The sequence below is a fragment of the Sprattus sprattus genome (assembly GCF_963457725.1).
Source record: "Sprattus sprattus genome assembly, chromosome: 17".
NCBI lineage: Eukaryota > Metazoa > Chordata > Actinopteri > Clupeiformes > Clupeidae > Sprattus > Sprattus sprattus.
This window is the reverse complement of record NC_137915.1, coordinates 25,397,247-25,410,333: the sequence shown is the minus strand read 5'-3', so window position 1 is coordinate 25,410,333 and position 13,087 is coordinate 25,397,247. Positions and strand designations below refer to the sequence as shown.

Genomic DNA, 13,087 nt, shown 5'->3' with positions numbered 1-13,087 from the left:
AGTGACCTTTTCACTGATGGCTTCAGGGGAACAACAAATTGCACAAACAACCACTACAACCACTACACATCCCCTACAAAGCCTTCTCGGTGCATGATGAACTACCATACCTGTGCCTTTAAAAAAACACGACAATGAAATGACCAGAAAAAATATATAATTCAGAAAAATATATATATGGATTTGTGTGTGTGTATAAAAATGACTGGGGTGAATATCATGGTTTATGTTGTGATAAACTATCAAGTTATGATGCAAGTAACGAGGTCTCAAGGTTCTGAGGGTAGTGGCATGGTTGGTTTGATGTGCTAAACATCTGGTAAACATCTGGGTTTTTAGAATTCATTCAGCATCAGTTTGATACAATCACAGGCCCCTCTCCACCAGCCGTCTAGTGAACTATTTTAAAACCTTGGTGCAATACATCCCATATCAATCAAAGTGTAAATGATGTAAATGCATGTGCATCTCCATGTAGCTTAACCCACAGGCCCCAAGGGAGGATTTTATGCTAAACTTGACCCACCCCGCCAACGTTGGCAGCGCGCACGCGGAACGTGTAGGTGGCGCCAGGGAGCAGGCTTCCTATGGTGCACTCGGTGTCCTCTCCGTGGTACACCTCCACTGGTTGGCACTGGATGTCTGGCTGGGGCTGCTGTGGCTGCTGTTGCTGCTGTTGTGGCTCTTGCGGCGGTGACTGTTGCGGCTGCTGCTGGCCCTCTTCCTGTGGTTCTATCTCCTGCTCGGCTTCCACCTCTACAGCACACATCTCCACGGCACACATCTCCACGGTGAACTCCACCGCTTCGCCAGCACCCTCACACACAGGCTGATCTGCAGGGGGAGAGTGGGGCAAGAGGTGAGGGGAGAGGTTATGGATAACGTGGAACATTAAGCTCATTTTAGCATTGTCTGATCCCATTAAACCTGGTCTCTTGTGTCCAGACTTGTAACTGTATGTAACTTCATCACTCTGCAAGCTAACCTCAAACACACAAGCTAAACTCCACTGTGCAAACTAAACACACAAGCTAAACTCCCAGCATCCCGAAACAAAAGGAGCAGTTTCCGCAGCAACGTGGTCTCCAGATGAGCGAAGAAGGAGCAGGTCGATGGAGGTGATTGGGAACAGGCTGTGAAAAACATGCTCATTATCACCTAGGTGAGGCGAGGAGAGGAGAGGAGAGGAGAGGAGAGGAGAGGAAAGCGCCAGTGTGTGCTTTGTCCTGAACGCCTATTTCACTTTCACTCCTCTCAAATAGAGTGCAGATAAAAGGTGCAACAGCAAGTCCAGAAACGGCTGCACACATTCAGAAATGCACAAAGACACTCTCACTGACTACACTGAACACGAAATATCTCTCTCACACACACACACACACACACACACACACACACACAATAAATGTGTGAGTGAATGGATGAGAGATTTAAGTATGGTGTGTGTTTTCACTCACACACACCTTTTTCCCTCACACAATTACTCATATTCTCTCTTTCATCCCAAGCTGCTGGTAAGGGGAGATCATTATAAGGACCTGGTGGGTACAGTGGAAAGGAAAGGCTATGGAGGATTGCAGTAAACCCTGAGATTAACCCATACAGTCAACAACTCTGCCCCTAAACTAGCTCTTTTGATGGTGCATCTTTGCCTCTACTGCACACCAAGATAAAGTCTGGTTTATGCTGGTTCATTGACATCATCCTAGCATTGCCATCATGAGAGCACACCTTTTAAGGGCACAGCAAAGGCATGTTGTGTTTATGTAGTCTGCTTTTAACTGATAATAACCCATTGGCTAACATTTGATAAAAGCTTCAGTGGAATTATAAACAGGTTACCAACCGCCCACAACGCAAATGCTTTCAAGATAATGGCTTAAAATCAACCTCCTAAAATACCTGGACCGTTTTAAATTACATACCTATGTGCAAAATATCTCCACATTTTACAGACCAAAACAAATTGGTGAAGTGATGCTATGAAGAGACACAACTCACCCCATTCTAAGTTCACTTCTTTGTGCTTGACGTGCCCCGCAATTCTGGGGGGTAGGCAGGCGGCTGGGGGGGGACAAAGGCTTCGGACAGACAGACTTAGAGAGTGCTGCAAACACAAACCAAACGGAAAATTAGCATACAGCTAATGGAGCTATGCTTGCATGTACATCTACTCTCATCTGACAGACACAATCCATAATCTTTCTTGATTCTTTAATTCATACTGATAATAACTATTTAGTTTGAACTACAGGAGCGTGGTTTTTGGGGGGGGGGGGACAGTGAAGTGTATGACAGGAAGCGAGGCGGAGAAGAGATGGGGAGAGGACTGGGAAATGACATCAGGCCTGACTTGAACCTGTGTCCCCGGGGGCAACGAAGCCGTAAATGGGGGGACTTGCGCCACCGTGCCCCCTCCAGCGTGGGTTTTGACGGCCATGTTTGCTCAGACTCCTGGTCCTACCTGGCTCTGGCCTCCAGCGCTGATGCAGTGGACCCGCAACGAGTAGCTGGTGGTCGGCCTCAGGCCCTCAAACGCGTGCTCCAGGGCTGGGCCTCTATACACCTCCTCCCACTGAGCCTCTGCTGGTGCACACACACACACACACACACACACACACACACACACACACACACGCACACACATACATACAAGTACACAAACAAGCACACACACACACACAGAGTAACTTAGATTATTTATTATAAAAGGTATTTTTTAAAGATTTAAAAGCATAGATGTAGTGGCATCACAGCACAATGGTTGAAGACCTTTTTTGCTGTTTCATTGGAGGGAGAGGCTCAATTCTGCAATACTGGCCTCATTTTCACCACTCCCAGCATACACTAGAAGCTTTTATCCCATCATACCTTGAGTCTCCTCCTCCAAGAGTTCCAGGATGTACGTCAAACCATCTGAGCCGCCATTGTCCTGTGGAGGTTCTGGGGCGTAAGAGGAGGAGAAGAGGGAAGGTTTATTTCATAAATGATATAGATGTCCTCACACAGGCCCAATGGAGCTGTAGGAGATATCTGAAGTGACTGGACCACGAGGCCTCACTTACGCCATAAGGCACAGAAGCTGTGTGAAGCGATCTCCCTAACGGCGAGGTCCGTTGGTGGTCCCGGCTGCTCGGGGATGGTCTTGCACACCAGCACCGCGCTCGGACCAATCCTCCACTCTACACTACAGGCAGTGAGCTGCAGGGGGCGACAAAGAGAACCAGATGGCAGATTAGTGGAGTGTGTCCACAGTGCATTGGGCCCTGCTGTGGATAGCAAATGAGGGCAGTGTTTGCCAAGAACAACAATGCAACATGAAGACCTATTGGAGAGGGAACTTAAGTAGGCTGTCTTAACAAAGGCTTTCAGAGCAAACATTCTGTGCCTTGTCTCCAGACGCACTAATACTGTTGATATTTAAATATAACACTGTGTGTAACATTAGGCAGGGTGGGATATGGAAGGTCTGTTATTATGAGTCTGTTCCTTTGTTGAAAACATGAAATAGTTGTAATAATTCTTCTCCAATTATCAATTTATTATTTTAAGACCACAGACGCCCTTTTGCATGTGACATTTCCCCACAGGAGATAATACATTTCAAACATTTGATAAAAATACAGCTGTTTTTTTCACTGTTGGTTTTTCAGCTTGGTTGGAATATCCACCTGTTGTGGTTTCACAAGATTTCTCTCCACCCATTCATCAAGCCACTCCTATTTAGTTCTCTCCATCTGATTTTCCTAATGGCTCCATATCTAAAAGCTACAACTCAGGCTGGCCCAAGATGCTTTGGGGTTCTTTACATCATCAACACTTATGCATGCAAGACAATCGAACCACAGTTGCCCCAAAAGTTCATGTTAACCTGACCCGGAGTCAGTCATATAGACACACAGACACCCAGCTTGGACCCAAACAATTTAGCTAAACAGAGGCCTTTCCCCCGGGAGACATCTGACTCAGCCCAGAGCGATTCCAAATTGCCCTCGGCCAATTCCCAGTGACCCTTCGAGGCGAGGGAAAAGTGCTCCCACTGCCAGCTTACTCATGCGGAGAAAATGAGCCCGCAACACCATTATGCATCCACTCAGCCCCCTACACAGAGCCCAGTGGTCCCCCGGGGGCCAAGCCGTCCTCCCTCACAGAGTGGTGAGGGGGGCGGGTGGCGGGTGTGATTGTGCAGGTAAGCTATGTGTTGCTTGTGAAGGTGGGGTTAGCCGCTCAGCTTGGGTCGTGTGGGATGAAAGCCACTGAGGCTTGGGGTGGTTTAGGGGGCGCTTGACTCACCCTGAAGCTGTACTGAGTGCTGCGCTTAAGATTGTCCACTGTGCAGCTGACGTCCGTACCGTTGTACTTTGCATGAAACTCTGGTCCCTAAAGAGAGAGAGAGAGAGAGAGAGAGAGAGAGAGCAGATGCATTTAAAGAATAAGCTTTCAAACAAGTCCTTTGCTCATTAAAAGCACTGTCTCTTTAGTACCTCTAGAATACCTGACATGTGAGGTACATTGAAAATCAAAACAATTTTATAAAGTTTGATTTAAAGATTTTCTTAAAGGTCGTAAGAGAGAGTACTTTGCTATGTATCTGTTTTCTTTCTTTATTCAGTCATTTTTATTGTATTGTTTGTGTGTAGCTGAGCCGATGTTGTTGGTCTTGTTGTTGTATCTTTGTGTTGTGTTTTTGGTGTGTGTTTTTGTCTGAAGTATGGTTGTGTGCTAAAAAATGAAAACCAATAAACATATTTACAAAAAAAAAAGCACTGTCTCTTTCCAGAACCTTCTCCAGCCCCGAAGAGGACCTTGTTTGTGTTCGCAGGACGCAGTTAATAGACTTACAAGGTCAGTCAAACCCTGACAGAAACTGGACAGCTACAGCTATGACGCACCAAACAAGCATCTAGAAATGAGACCAAGCAGCACGGAGGAATATTGAACTTAAGACAAAAATTGAAATCGTGTCTGTTGAATGAAACACTTTAGCCATTAGTTACGGTGGTGGAATGTTCCCTTGACTCTGACAGCTGGGGACTGGGACGGGGCTGATGTGATTTAAGTCAGTGGCATAACTCGTCAGTTTGTCCAAAGTCATCGTCAGTGACTGAGACATCCTGGAGATTTCCCTTGAGGTGGAAAGGGCATTTCATCATTTCCTGGAATGAGCAAATCTGCATTCCATGAAAGCGTCTGGTGTGTAAAACTAAATTTGCCACTGGTTACTCAGGGACACAAACATTATTTAATACTCACAGGCACGTCTACAGCTGCTTAGCAATCTACTGTCGACCAAGATTTTTAGATTGCATTTGTTTCTTGACTTTTATTTGTTCAGAAAGATGCTTTTATCTAAATACCACTCATCTGACATTTAACTATCTCCAGCTCCATACCTTGACAGCTTATCCCAGTAATTACATGCCCAACAGTCTGTTATGAAACATGGGTTTCCAGCAAAATATATGGACACTTTACAACATTAGTTTAACTGTTATGACAACCTTCCCTTTATGAACTTTATCATATGTGTCTTTACTCCACCCTCAGTCACAGATCGAGCCACTGGGTGGAGTAAGTCAGCGGTGATGTGATGCCCACCTGGCTGTCCTCCTGGAGCTCCAGGATGTAGGTGACGGGCTCCTCCGGGCCGCAGCCGCTGGGGCGCGCCCAGTCCAGCGTGAGCCAGCCACTGCCCGCCCTCTGGAGCTGCGGGGCGGGGGGAAGCTGGGGCTGGCTGCCCGTGGTGTGGAAGGCCACCTCTGAGCTGAAGCCACTGGAGAAGAGGATGAGGAGGAGGAGGAGGAAGCAGAGGGAGACGTTTAATACAGCCACCAAGCAGAGAGAGCCTTTATTTTGTCAGTCCAGTTCCATCTGCGCAACTGTCTATGAAAGGCAAGAAAAGCTAGGCCCTAAAAGTGTATAAACATTTATAAAGTCACTATTTGCTTTCACAGTAGAGATACATGTCTCACTGTAGCATCACGTCTGGCTCATAAATAATTGAGGGAAGGTGGAGGGACTCGCGACGATCTTAAAATGAGGCTATTCCTCTGAATGAGCTTCCTCCACCACCTACCAGCAGCTATGGCGTGAGGCAATTTAAAAAGTTATTTACTGAGCTGTTAAACTCTGAGTCACCTCCAGAAGAAGGAAGTACTCCATCATTGGAGGAGAACACAAAAACCTTATTAGAGCTTTAGGTTTGCGGTCTGCACTTTACACACAAGGTCACTCATATAAAGACTATATGTATACACACACATATAAAGAGACACTAAAGCTGTATTTACACACTGCACCCAAATAGGCATATTTATACTAACCTATACATGCATACATACATGGAAAGAAACACAGATACACTTAGGGAAATGGCCACAAACAAATGTTTGTTCACACACACACACACACACACACACACACACACACACACACACACACACACACACACACACACACACACACACACAAACATACGCACACGCACACGCACACGCACACAGATTATATATGAAGGAAAAACAGATGGGGTTTGTACCTGGCCCCTATGTCATTTAGTGTCGCCACTCGAAACGTGTAGCCTGAAGCTGGACAGAGCCGTGTGACTTTAAAGTGCCTCTGGTTGCCGAAGTAGCATCCTCTGAACGCGCCGTTCTTTTTGCCCTGCGCCAACACAAGCACACAGACCCTCGGTCAGGATGAGCACTCACACGGACAAGGAGCATATGCAGCGAGAGATAATGCAGTGCCTGCTCACACAAAAATACAAAATAACTGTATTCGAGAGCTTACTGAACATAAGAGAACTTACTGAACATTCTCCCCCCTCTTTTGGAACACAAAATAAAGGTGGCTGTGTTGGAGAGAACATCTTAAACAAATTTAATTACAAATGTCCCACAGCAACCGCAGTACAGCACTGAGAACATGATAAGGAGCCCTGAAGGAGCCGCCACTCTCCAGGCTTGGGGAGGACAGAGCCCCATGCAGCACGAGAGGTGAGGAGGGCTGAGATGTGAGAATGGGGCTGGAGACAGGTGGTGGTGTTGGTGGAACACGCTTGCTTGTGTGACATTATCTGGAGGAAATAAACTGAGGAAGAGTGAGGCGCCGTTATCAGTTTGGTCTCACGAGAGAGAGATAAAGAGAGAGACAGAGAGAAAGAGAGCAAAGTTGCCTGTGAGACAGGAAGAAAAATGAGGGGAGATATGGTCACTGGCGAGCCTGTCTTATTAGGTTTGCCTCTCCACTTTATTAATTTCAGAATTCTCTTCAGGGAACTCGTGAGGCCGATAAGACTAACAGCCAGCTATTTGGTCTGAGACCCACAACTGAAACCCTTCCAGGCCAAACAGCACAGCCCCGCCGAACCCCACTCAGTTCACATATCATGTTCCCTCAGCTTTCTTTTCTTTAAGAAATCTGCATTAGAAAACACAAACTGCCCTCAATAATACTATTTTGGCCTTTGAAACAGATCTGAATTGGTTATTAAAGCCTGTCTGCTCATGGGCCCGAGTGGGGGGGGGGGAAGAGATTGGCCTCAGAAAGAGCCAGAGTGGGAGCGGTGGACGCTCAGAGATAGGAGGCAGGAATAAGAGGCCTTTCAGTGGCCGTGGAGACGCCGGTGAGCCACGGCGGGGCCGAACACAGACGCCGATGGAGAGGTCCGCCATCAAAGGCGCTCATTCATTCACGGCGGCCTCTCCTGCACAAACAGGGCCTGTCAGCAAGGTGGTGAGTAATGAGGGAGGCAGGCGGAGGAATGCACGTGAGAAACGGAGAGGTGGCGAGAGGAAAGAGTGACCCAGAGGAACGGGGAGAGGGAGAGGAAGAGATGGGCCGCTGCACGTCCTCCTGAAAGCATGGTTTGATGGATTCTGAAAACCTCTTTCATGAATGTGTGTGTGTGTGTGTGTGTGTGTGTGTGTGTGTGTGTGTGTGTGTGTGTGTGTGTGTGTGTGTGTGTGTGTGTGTGTGTGTGCGCGTAGGTGCCTTCGTGTGTGTGCGTGCGTAGGTGCGTGCGTGCGTGTGCATGTGTTTCTGTGTGCGTAAAATGTGAATATAAATATAAAGGCATGATGTGTATTCTAGGAAAGAAAAATTGGAAAATGATGAAACGCAACAGGGAGTTGACTCACCTCATCCCATTCTAATATGTAGCTTGTGATTCTTGATCCATTGTCTACCGGAGGCTGCAAGTCAAGAACACACACGGTCACTCCCACATTCATTAACAGCAGGATAGTTAACCACTTTCTCCTCTTGGGTGGGACAGCTCTTAAGTCAGAGAAAGACATAGAGAGACCGAGAGAGAGAGAGAGTGGAGAGAGAGAGAGAGAGAGAGACACAGAAAGAAAGAAAGAGAGAGAGGAGAGAGAGGCAGACAGACAGAGAGAGAAAGAAAGAGAAAGAGAGAGAGAGAGAGAGAGAGAGACAGAGAGAGAGAGACAGACAGACAGACAGAAAGAGAAAGAAAGAGAGAGAGAAAGAGAGACAGAGACAGAAAGAGAGAGAGAGAGAGCTGTTAAGTCCCAGATGTGTTGAAATGGTGGGTGCTGATACCTTCCACTGGAGGGTGAGTGAGCTCTTGGAGCGATGCGAGAGTCTGGGGGGGAGTGGAGTGTCTGGGGGGCCACAGTGGGTGGTGAAGGCCCCCACCTCGGATCGCGGACCCCTCACAGTATCACCCACGGCGCTGACTCTGAAAAACAAGCACACACACACACACACACACACACACACACACACACACACACACACACACATATAATGTTTTTACAGGGAAGGCTGAAGTCATTGCACTACCAGATTAAATATGCATGAGGAACTGACTAATGTTCTGGCCTTGTGAAACATTTTTCACTTCCCAGCTGTGGGTATCAACTGCGCCTCACCAGCGCAGCACTCAGCAGAAAATATGCTTCTCAAACAAAAGGCTTTAAAACAAATCAAATTCAAACACCACCCAGTCCAACACAATTTTTACATCATCTATAAACTATGCATTGTGCAAAGCGTCAGCTTTTTTGGTAATTGAGATACAAAAAACACCCCTGACACTGAGTGGGGGATGGGGGTGGAGGACTGAGTAACCACCAACTTGTTGGTAGTAGGGGTTGGAGGAAGTTGCCAAAGGCAGTTGTGGAGATGTTCTTACCGGACATGGTAGTCTGTGGCCGGCCGCAGGTCTGTGAGGTTGTACTCCAGTTCCTCCCCACTGAGAGAGAGACAAGAGAAAAGACACATGGTCAGGATTTGATACACTTCCTCTGAGGAAACTATAGGGTCACTGCATGAGCTGCTGATTCACTGACCACCGTTAGTCAGCATCACCCACACCCTCACACACTGAGTACACTGTCAGAGGGGTTACGGAGTGTTTGTGTGTCCTAACCTGTAGACCACGCGGTACTTCCCGTCGATGCCCTTATCAGTCAGCATGAGCTCGTAGGTACAGGAGGAAGGATTAGCGTCACCCTGCCCACTAGCAACTGTTGCCGGGGCCCAGGACACCAGCGCCGAGCGAGACTGCACCTTAGACACCTGATAGAGCACACACACACGCACACACACACACACACACACACATACACAGCATTAGAATCATCGAAATGAAAGAAATTCTCATTTCCAAATACATGAATATTTTCATGCGGGCAACAAAAACACATGGTCAACTCGTGAATGAATCTAATGAATACATGGCATACAAGCAAAAATATCACTATGCAACAGTTGTATGACTTTTTACTATTGATTGATGGGCCTCCTAGGAAGCAGAATTCAATTTGTGGTTAACAAGCCGGACTAGAGAACCTGGAAGAAGAGAGTTATTGGGAGGCAAAGTGAGTCAAGCAAGTATGAAATGAATCCAAAGCCCGCTGGTGATGTACGAGAGGGAGTAAAAAACAGGATTCCACTCAGTGCTATGTTGCAGACAGGTGGCAAGCTGTTTCACGCTTAGTTTCCGCTCATTAGAATGTCGGATTGTACTGAAATTGAAGTGATGTGTTTATTTTTTAATGAATTCATATCCCAAATAAAATCACAGGCTTTCGTCAGTTTCTGAAGTAGGAGCACACAGCACCTAGTGTTGGAGCAGAGGATGAAATCTCGGAGAAAAGAATGAAAAGACTGATTTGATACGAGGGCCTTGCAGTGCGGCCGTGGTGTATATTGATGGCAGCTGTACTGTGAATGGCACCGAGGCTGGGGAACAGCAGCCTTGATTCAGTGCAAAAGGGAAGATATGGGGCAGGTAAATTAAGGTCCCAACAATCCATCACAGGGAAGATGGGGACAATAGAGACCTTGGAGTGGACACACACTCACAAACACACAGACACACACACAGACACACACAGACACACACACACACAGACACGCCTATGTCTGACAAAGATAAGAGTGGTGGTGGTGGTGGCGGTGGCGGTGTCGTGAAGCTGCCGGCTGTGGCTGTTGATGAAGAGATGTTCAGAGGCAGAAGCAACAGCCAGGACGACCCCGGTAACGAATTGTCACTCTGCCAGCGTGCCACAGGGGGGGAGCGGGTGTTCAGAGCTCCTCAGGAACACCAGGCAACATTCTCCACTAACAGTGAGCAGGGATGAGCGCGGAAGATAAAATAGATTTTCCGGAATGAAAGCTGACACACAATCAGCCTTACACTCACGGTTCATCGCACAGGAGCCACAGTAGCACCGCATGTGTTGATCTCTCAGTGGAGAAAAGTACGGTCCAATTTGATAAGGAAGGCAGCCTTGGGACAGTCATGTGTTCTCGGTAGCACCGATATTCTTTTCCTTGGAAGCCTCTGGCTTACCCTGATATTCTTACCCTAACCATACCTCAACTAAACCTAACCTACGCCTAACCAACCCATGGGAGGTTTGCATCTTTGTCACCCTGATGAGTTTGCACCCCTGCAGGCATAAAAACACAAACCACCAGCACATCCTGTTCAGCTCCAGGCAGCAAGTGGCATGCATCAGAACTTGAGCAGGGTAACCGGTGGGATTCTCTAATGAAGCTAATTCAAGCCGTACTAAAGAATTCTGCGAAAATGCCCCGATCTAGGTGAGGGAACAGAACACTGAGGGTGTGTTGACATTTTGATGACACACTTTGAATCTCTGTTCTTGGGTCCCAATGTTCCAACGCAACCTCACCTTCCTAGGACCTAATGGAATTAATTAGGCCCTTAATAAGGTACCGTTGTGATTAAGAAACTGTCCACTCTGTCTTTCTCAAGGGCTTAAGGGGTGAAATTGGTCCAAGTTCACACAGACACACAGCTGGACAATAGATACAGCCTTGCTGCCACCTGCTGTCGGGGAGTGGACTGTTGTAAACAAGCTCTATGCTGGTTGAAAACATGTTATTATCTGCAATTATAGTAGCTATTAATAGTTCGAAAGTGCTTTCAGGATGACACTTCATATCACACAGTGCAGTGAGTCCTACCTTTAATAAGGAAACTAAGGGGAATTATCCTGATGTGCTGATTATATAATATAGTATAGTGTGCACATGATATGCACAGCCTGCCAGATAAATGGGCCTTATTTGCAAATGTGATATTATAATTCTACTGTGATGGCGTAGTTACCTGTGGTTTGTCCATTCCTGAGAGCATATCTTGGACTCTTCGGGCCTCTACATTATGATCTGCAAGAAAAGAAAAAGAGAACACTAAATAATATATGACCATAAAAAGCACAGGTCCTGAGGGCTCATAGTATTTCCCTCATGTGGTACTAGTTTGACGCATACCTAACTCTCCCAAGACGTTCTTGAAACCCAGACATGAGAGATATACACTCAGACATCAAACAGCAACGGTGGGTGAAAAGCAAGAGAAAAAAAAACAAGATCTGAGGAGTCTGACATCTTGATGGACGGTGCAGTCTCTGTGGAGCAGGGTGGCGCTGAGCAGGAGAGGGGCTGGTGGGCTGTGTGTGTGTGTGTGTGTGTGTGTGTGTGTGTGTGTGTGTGTGTGTGTGTGTGTGTGTGTGTGTGTGTGTGTGTGTGTGTGTGTGTGAGTGTGAGTGTGGGTGTGGGTGTGGGTGTCTGTGTGTGGTGGGGGGGGTTAGCAGGTCCCCCTTCCCCACAGCTATGACTCACCACAGGGCATGGCAACGCGACCCACTCTTGACCTGTGGGTGGCTGTCCCCACCCTCCCCCTACACCCCCTCCCCACCCCCACCTAAATGCTGCTGCAGGATTGGTACGAGGGGACTGCAGTGTCAGTGGAGGAAATGAAGTATTTGGGGGTCCTATGAGCTCCAGTCAACGCTGGAACAAGAGAGGTGGGAAAACAAAAGCTTCCATTCACTGTGCAGGTTTAGGTTTTGTTTTCTTTGGACCAACAGTAAAAAAAAAAAATACATAAAAAAGAGGCGTCTTGGCAACACAGAGACTCAGAGGAGCGCACAGTGCTGTACATGAGGGAATCAGGAGAATCTTCACCCCCACTGTGTCTCACAGGATCACCGGATTATCAGCTGACCCTACACAAATACGACTAAAGGGAACAAACTCTGGCACTAAAATAAATAGGGAGGTACACAGAGTTCAACATCATGCATGTTGCCTTTTTGTCCTCCATATTCCACTCTTTTCCTGGCCCCATCCTCCACTGGCTTGGAGTTCTGCTGGGTTGCACTAAAACGTCGCTGTTCTCAGGAGGCCGGCCAAACGGCCAGAGCGATGACCCATCGTGATGGCACGAGACGCCTCTCATGTTTTTAATTGGCTGCGGCCCGCTTGGTGTTCCGGTGCTGTGCTGCCCCGCCGCTCACAGATGGCATGCCTCCAGACAGGAAGAGGTCTGTCTCTCATTATGGTCTGTGGTTGCTAAGCAACCAGGCTACAGGGGACAGAGACAAGGAGTCGGAGAGTCATGAGAGAAAAAAAGGTAGAAGAGAAGAGAGGCGAGGTGAAAAGAGTGATAAGAAAGGGGGACAGAAAGGAAAAAAAGAGGGGAGAGAAAGAAGGAGAGCAAAACGGAGGAGAAACAGAGACAGACTCGTGGAAACCGTATGTTCCCTGCATGAACACATCTACCATTTTGGCTCTGGGCTCT

The 13,087-nt window shown here is 47.4% G+C and overlaps 1 protein-coding gene across 1 annotated transcript in view; it reads right to left on the bottom strand.

Annotated features, from left to right (window-relative positions):
• fndc3bb (fibronectin type III domain containing 3Bb) overlaps positions 1-13,087 on the bottom strand; it is a 67,789-nt gene that overhangs the window by 23,047 nt on the left and 31,655 nt on the right. The window contains exons 7-19 of the mRNA XM_080854767.1: positions 11,612-11,670; positions 9,398-9,546; positions 9,161-9,220; positions 8,566-8,704; positions 8,142-8,195; positions 6,539-6,663; positions 5,599-5,773; positions 4,294-4,380; positions 3,066-3,201; positions 2,872-2,943; positions 2,465-2,583; positions 2,002-2,107; positions 527-834 (exon numbers count right to left, since the gene is read on the bottom strand). Coding sequence (XP_080710893.1) covers positions 527-834; positions 2,002-2,107; positions 2,465-2,583; positions 2,872-2,943; positions 3,066-3,201; positions 4,294-4,380; positions 5,599-5,773; positions 6,539-6,663; positions 8,142-8,195; positions 8,566-8,704; positions 9,161-9,220; positions 9,398-9,546; positions 11,612-11,670 — 1,589 coding nt within the window. The remainder of the gene's footprint in view (positions 1-526; positions 835-2,001; positions 2,108-2,464; positions 2,584-2,871; positions 2,944-3,065; positions 3,202-4,293; positions 4,381-5,598; positions 5,774-6,538; positions 6,664-8,141; positions 8,196-8,565; positions 8,705-9,160; positions 9,221-9,397; positions 9,547-11,611; positions 11,671-13,087) is intronic.